The 7,494-nt window shown below is 39.3% G+C and overlaps 1 protein-coding gene across 5 annotated transcripts; it reads left to right on the top strand.

Annotated features, from left to right (window-relative positions):
- Positions 1 to 1,184: 1,184 nt before the first annotated feature.
- On the top strand, positions 1,185 to 6,647 carry hsh2d (hematopoietic SH2 domain containing). 5 transcript variants are annotated; one of them, XM_061078612.1, is made up of 7 exons: positions 1,223 to 1,242; positions 1,530 to 1,564; positions 2,018 to 2,146; positions 3,543 to 3,632; positions 3,744 to 3,909; positions 4,740 to 4,991; positions 5,134 to 6,647. In XM_061078612.1, the coding sequence occupies exons 3-7, from the start codon at positions 2,019 to 2,021 to the stop codon at positions 5,557 to 5,559; spliced, it is 1,062 nt and encodes a 353-aa protein (XP_060934595.1). In that variant the 5' UTR covers positions 1,223 to 1,242; positions 1,530 to 1,564; position 2,018; the 3' UTR covers positions 5,560 to 6,647. The 5 variants fall into 5 exon arrangements, with proteins under 5 accessions (XP_060934592.1, XP_060934594.1, XP_060934595.1 ...); XM_061078609.1 differs by lacking the exon at positions 1,530 to 1,564 and having other exon boundaries at positions 1,185 to 1,242; positions 1,995 to 2,146; XM_061078611.1 differs by lacking the exon at positions 1,530 to 1,564 and having other exon boundaries at positions 1,218 to 1,242.
- Positions 6,648 to 7,494: the final 847 nt, after the last annotated feature.

Genomic DNA, 7,494 nt, shown 5'->3' with positions numbered 1-7,494 from the left:
GTGGTGAGCTATGTCATCTCATTAACACGTCTCCCAACTTGATATGTCATCCTCAGGTGCTCCATCGTACACATTTCAATGTTCTCACCCTCTTGCCATGCACCTGCTGCTCCATGCTGTCATGCACTATCACCTCTCACCAGCAACTGACACCAGGATGTTTAAAACAATTATTAGTCACCTAAAGTGGAGTTTAAAAGATTGTGCCTCGGAGATTTAGCGTGTGCATGTGTGTTGCTTGTGTGTTAATGGAGGAGCCCCACAAAAATATTCACACTGAACGGTATCACTTCCTCTTCACACAGCAGCGTGAAGTGAAATCATATCGGAAAGTTTATCAAACACTTTCAATTGAGTATTTTTAAAAGTTAGCAAGTGGGTGTAAAAAATCACTGATTGGTTCTTTATTTTCCAGACAGTGAAGTTAAACTGCGACCAGGAGTTTGCATTGAAACGTTTCATCAAACAGTTTTTTACAAACAGAGAGCTTGAACTCTGATGACAAGATAAACCTGAATGTCCAGTTAGTTCTTGGCTGTAAGGTGGAAGTCAAACCTGCTTTTTTTTGGATGCACATAACTGTCCAGTTTGATCATGACTTTATCATCACAAATTCTAAAAAACACAGACATGGATACATTATGGGTGAAAACAGAAATATATTGTGTGATATATTATATTGTATGCTAATTGAATTATATAACATTGTAAAGGAATCTAATGGCAACAACACTTCAAACTTCCAACAGTATGTAACCAGGATGCAGAGGTGGTCTAAATGTTGGGGCACCATTCACATCAGTGCCGCTCCCACCCTGAAACCTTTGACTACTGGATTTCATTTAATTGCTGTCACTGTGTGCCTACCCCATATCTCTAGTAATAAATAAATAAATAACTCAAAAATTAAATATTCACAGCAGTCAGTACATGAGTTATTTCTGAAGAAAACACCAAAAAATCACAAACATTGAATTATAACCACTTATGAAGCCTCCCAAGTTTGTACTTTGGACTGAAACTTGAATAAATAAATGATGTCATACAGCAGCAGAAGCAGAAAAAGGCAGAATTGATGGATGGGTTCCAAAAAACAGTTGGATGATTGTTTGGCTTATTCGTCATATGACGTTCTGTGTGAAAGTAGCTGCGTAGATAAGGTTTTGCCTCCGCCCACAGTCAGGTAGAGTCAGGTGCGTGCCAGTTCTGCTGTGTCATTTCATCACGGAGGCACCAGACGAGGTGAGTCTATTTTTACTGAGAGCTTTGTTTGAGTTACAAAACGTACTGATTGATTTGAATTAATTTGCAATTGGTGATACTGCAGCAAACAGAGCAATTAGAGTTTTCTTTTTTGTCTATAATGTTAACATTTTACGAGAAACATGTTCATGATTTAAAACAAAACATTTGTAATTACATTATTGCTGTATCATTCTGAGGTTTTAAATCATTGGTATTCGAATGAAGTATCTGCTAGTTCAGACTCTATGAATCTTTGCAATGATATGATAACTTGTCATCCGCAGAATTGTAAGATAGAGTGTGAACAGTATTACAGAGGGTAAGCACAATAAGTACACCAACCTTTCCAATAAACAAATGTTGTTGCTTATAATTATTACTAGTAGTGACATCTGTAGAGGCATGAGTATTACCAGTAGCTATATCTGCATTCTTTATCAAAATGGCACAGCCTAGACATTGAGAGACAACCCATTGCGCGAGTACTTTTACTTTTAATACTTAAAGTAAATTTAAAAGTAAGTTATTTTTACTTTTACTTAAGTAGGATTTTTGATGTAGTACTTTTACTTAAGTATATATTTTCCTGGGTACTTGTACTTTTACTTAAGTTCTAAACTTCAGTACTTCCTCCACCACTGTATATATCAAGTCGTACACTGTACGGTACAAGTATGAGTACGTATTAGTCAGTGAGCTGTAAATCTTACATGTGGACGTGTGTTTGTAATCTGTGATTGTTCCAAAAGACACAACAGATCCTTTCCCTCAGGATGATGGAGCGGAGTCAGCTGTCACAAGGACAGCACGATCCTCGCACCTGGTTCACCGAGTCCCAGTATCGGACTGTGATCAGGAACGGTATCATCCCAGAGTGGTTTCACGGCATCATTTCCAGAAAGTACGTTTGTCTTTTTATGTCCCTATTTTCTATTTATTATAGCGTTGGTATATTTTATGTTTGGCTGGTCTGTGTTGTATGTTAAATGTTCCTCTGACTATCTACACTCAATGTCACATAAATAAGAAATTGTAAAAGGATCATGTGCAGTAATGTAGTGCTTTACAATAAAAGTCAATACAAAAAGGTATACAGTACGAGATTGATAAAATATATGAGGAACTATGCGCAGCAATTTTAAACAATGCCAACCTATAATTCATCTGGAGGTTTTCAGGAAGTCTATGTGGTTTTTAAGACAACCACATAGACATGCGAGTCAAACCTTTCTCAAATCTGACCCGACATGTATAAAGCACAGGGAAGCAAGTGAGCAACTCTGCTACCACATTCCTGCACATTTTCCCCCCTGTCTTCCGGGAAACATTCTGTATTTTCTCACAAAACAAATGAATAGCTTTGCCTGTATGGCTCCATATCAAGGAATATTTTCTGCTCAGAGGGCCTTAGAAAAGATTTTTGAAGCGAGAGAAGCTTTGGAAGATGATGTGCAGGACATCAAGTCTATGAACTTTTCATCCTGGATGCTAATCTGGAGGGGCAGCATGTTTTTGGAGAGGAGTTGAAGGAGATTCACCAAACCCATTTGCATGCATATTATGGTGGTTCTGATCATAGGTTCTGAGCCATGCTTGAGTTTTCAGATCCAAAGGGGAATACACAGAATCCCTGTAGGATGTAGAAACTGGCAGAGAACTTTTCTGTGCAACAATAACTCTGGAAAACCTCCAGGATTATCTGGTTTTAGAACAGCGACCACAGGCAGAAAGACAAACTGGCTGAATTTTCATCATTCTATGTTTTGGCCAGTAAAATGCTGCCATATGCCGTATGTGGACAGGAAGACAGAGTATACATGCATCAAGTGCAAAAAATACATATACAACACAAAGAAAAACTCTGCCTGTCGTGTGTTGCATAGGCTGGCATGAATAGGCTGTGTGTTCAATGTGTTGTGTAGACTGACATGAGTGGGTTCAATTTCTTATTAAGTTCAAAGAAATAAACATCAATAGTGATGAAACATCTTGTGGACCCAATTAATGCAGTGGGTCCACCAGACCTTCAGACATTGGCTAAGTAACGAAAACATGAACGCCACACAAGGGTTAATGTATGTTGATTATTTTTAGGAATAAACACTTCAGTAGTTTTTGACAACAGCACACAATGTTTATGAGACCACTCATAGATGAGAACATGTAATGTGTTAAAAGCTAATGACAAATTTCCACTGTGATTATCACAGAAAACAGATTCAAGCTGTAATTGATACCAAAACACCTCCTCTGTGAAGCTATGCTGTGCTAATTTTAGTTTGATAATCATTTTGTAGGGCGGCTGAGGACCTGCTCATGCCAAAGCCTGCTGGATACTTCCTCATCAGAGTCAGTGAAACCAGGGTTGGATACTCCCTCTCGTATCGGTGAGTGTGTGCAGGATTACATGAGCTTTCTTTATTTATAATAATATTATACTCACAGAGTCTAACAGCTCAAAGGCCTCTCCTCTCCCCTTGTGTGAACTGACCTCTCAGTGCTGACGACCGCTGCAGACATTTCATGATCGACGCATTGGAGGAAGGCGATTACATCATAGTCGGGGAGAGCAGGCATCATCGGTTCCTGCAGGACCTCGTGGACTTCCATCGTAGAAGTCCCATCTTGCCTTTCACTGAGGTGCTCACTGTTGCCTGTGGACAGGTGAGAAAGTGTCTTTGTTATCCTTCCTTGTTTGTATAATTTATTACATAAATTTGTATGTAGTTGTAGGTTTCATGTGTTGTGTTGTTTGAACTCACCATTTGGCTTTAAAGCAAGCCTCTGTTTAAGATAAAGTTGTTTTCATGTAGAGAAAAAATCTTGTACCCCCACTCACTGAAATTAAATACAACTGAACAGTGGATATTGCCCATGGTCCCAGACTTCCTGAACCAGAAGAGCTGCTGTAACAAATACACCCAACTCTGTTCAAAATTCTTCATATTTCCCAAAAAATTAGTATTCCTTGTAAAGGGAGTTTCCTCACTGAATATCTGGGACAAAAACGCTGGTTTATAAATGATTTACAGTTTGGCGTTGCTCTTGAACTTGCTGGACCTGACTTTGGTAACTTAAGGTGTGACTATCAGTTAGTTACACACTTATCCTACCTGCTCACCAATGTTACATAGAGCAAGAACAGGCAGTAAAGAGTGGGAATGAAAGTCGCACCAATCTCTCTATTAGAAATCAGTTAACCATCAAACTAATTTTGAAGCTACTATTATAAGATTAACATAAAGTTGAGGAATGCTTTTATGTTTAATTTATAATCTGATGTAAACTCAGTTTAGCTGTTTTAGTTATAATCCACCATCTATTCAAAACATTAGCTTTTAGGTGTTTACTGTGCGTCATGCATTCAAAGAGGAAACTGTCTCCCTATTTTACACAATATTTGTTTATTTGCTCACTAACTGTACACTCTGCCAAAACAAAAATTAAAATAACCATGTCTTGTCTCTGTCTCTCTCTGGCTGATCTTATGTAAGTCATCAAATGATAAGTCAGACTACGCAGAACTTCTGTTTCCCCAAAGACGCCCAAATCCCAACCCAAGTTTGCAACATACCTCACTGCAGCGGAACGTGAGCCCCCCCGAACCACCACAAGAGTTCATGCCACCGGCTCCACCTTCTAGACCAGACAACCTATGGACCAACGCAGTCCTGGTTCCAAGCAGCCAACAAAAATACCAATACTCTTTGGAATTTTCACACAATACCAGTCAACTTCCAGCAATGGTAAGATGCTGGGCCTAGTTGTTTAAGCATTAATCCTGTTGCAGAATTTTGTAGCCACATTTCCAGGGCCTTGCACAATCAAAGGCAAAACGTGATTTTAATTCCTAACAAGATTCCCTGCTGTTTTGTTTGTGTCATGAAGATTCCTACAGCCGAGGACCCTCAATACAACCTGCCTCCTGGGGTCCCTCCTCGGGGTTGTGTGCCTCCACCGAGGCAGAACCAGCCCTGTTTCGGTTCAGCCCCTGCACTTGAGGGTCCCTCCTCACCGACAGCCCCTCAACACTCTCCCATCGGAAACATTCAGCCTGGAAAGAACCACGATGGGAAGCCATCGGTCGTCACCAACCTAATGAACTTGAAGAAGAAATTCCAAAAAAAAAGAAGTAAGTCCCAGGAGAACCTGTACACAGAAATTAATGGGGAGGCGATATACAGCAATGCAAACCAGGGGGAGCAGACAAGCAATGAAGCAGTATATTCCAACCGTGGCACATATATGATGGCAACTCATGGAGCTTTACCTCCAGAGTATATGCCACCTCCTCCTTTTGCTCCAGGCTTCTGATTCCCCAATGCTCCTTCAGATAATAATGCCTAAGATAGACTGAATTGTGGATCAACTGGAACCATGTTACAAATATTGTGGGCGGTTGTGTCTCAGGAGGTAGAGAGGGTTGCCCACTAACCAGAAGGTTGGTGGTTTAACCCCCCTGCCACCCCCAGTGTGTGATAGAAAAAAACAGTAGTTCTGTGTGAATGTGTGTGTGAATGGATGAGTTGAAGGCTCTTTGAGTGGTTGATAAGACTGAAAAAGCTGCTGCATGAATAAAGTCCCTTAATGAATCAAACCAAAGAAGGTGTACAAGTACACGTGCAGGGCATAAATGCCAAATACACAGAAAAAGAGTGAGGAAACCTAGTGCATCACCACTATTCCAAAACTCTTTTAATTTGCACATCCACATTTATAAACTTGTGACCCAGATTGAAGACTATGACATTTAAAAATTATGAAGTAGATCAATCTTTATATGTGACAACTATTAGTGACATGAAGTAGTTGTCAGCTTTTTCCACAGGAACAATACAGATAAACAATGATACATAAGTAGAAGTGCAATACAAGTCTATAGTTGGAGTTAACTTGCTTCCCCATTAACTTGCTGGGCCTTCGAAGTCTGGTTAAATGTTCAAAGGTTACAGATGGACACGTACTCTCGTGAGAAAAGGGAGTTTTATGCATCATATGAAAATCAGCATGACCTTGTCGATGTCAGAGGATTTGAATACAGGGGAGGTATACTGCAACACCAGAGATTTGAATCAGTAGCAGCACTATGACAGAGAAGCTGGAGGAGAGAGGAAATTAAGAAACTGGTCAAACTTGTTCCTCACGTAGAAATGGCCATTGACGTCAGTTAGATGCACTTTCACACAGTTCCTGAACCAAGAGGTGGTGGTACATTATATCGTTGTTACTGGAAATAGCTAATAGCCCAAGATGAGGATGTTAAAGTTACTAGATAGTATGATGTCTACGATTTTTCATGTTTTTGTCTACATAATATAATGTAGACAAATGTCTACACAGCTATACAGTGTATAATGATGTTATATGACTGTAAAAAAATAAAAGTCTTATTTTCAAGCGTGCATACGTTTGATATTCAGTTTTGTATCATTTTGTTTCATTACATATTATCACCCACTGTAGAATAAGCTGCAGATGTGTTTGATTTATATAATGATGACATAATTTCATTTACACACACTGGACATACTGTACAGCTGTAAGTAGGAACAAACAGGACAGACAGATATTGTCTCTGCACACTTCTTCCTCCTTCCTTAACTTCTCTTCTCCCTCTGAACTTTGCATGCTGACGCTTCAATGTCACTGCCCTGTTGTGGACTGTGATGAAGTCTGTCTGTGCAGTAGGTTCATGTGCAATCCATTCACTGTACGTATTCTCACACTGTGCACATCTTTCTTGTTTTTACATTAAGCTTTTTAGGGCCCGAGCACTGACAGGCACTGACAGACAGTGAGGCCCTATTGAAATTGTAAGGATTATTATTTTTTTTTTTCAGGCAAATTAATTGGCTTTTTGAGGGCTTTAACATGCTCAAATTCTAACCAAAATTTGCAGAAAAGTAGAAAGTGGTTAAAATGTATGGATTCTGGAGGAATTTTCAATGGGCGTGGTAGAATGGCTCAACGGTGCCCTCAGAGACCCCTTGAACGCGTTCACATTGACCGATCATCACAAAAATGATCCAATCCTTATTGTTAATATTACTGCTAAAGTTTGGCAGGCTGTCGTGTTGGGCGGACTTCAACCAAATATTCATTTAAACATAAAAAAAATTAAATTAAATTATTAGAAGCCAACTTCCTGTGCAGTAGCGATCTGCGCAGGATTTATTTGATTTAATTTAACTTTACTTATATATATTTTTTATCTTAATTTACATAGTGTCAGATATAGTGCAATTAATA

This window comes from Limanda limanda, chromosome 9, assembly GCF_963576545.1.
Source record: "Limanda limanda chromosome 9, fLimLim1.1, whole genome shotgun sequence".
Classification (NCBI taxonomy): Eukaryota; Metazoa; Chordata; class Actinopteri; order Pleuronectiformes; family Pleuronectidae; genus Limanda; species Limanda limanda.
This window is presented reverse-complemented; position numbering and strand designations above follow the sequence as displayed.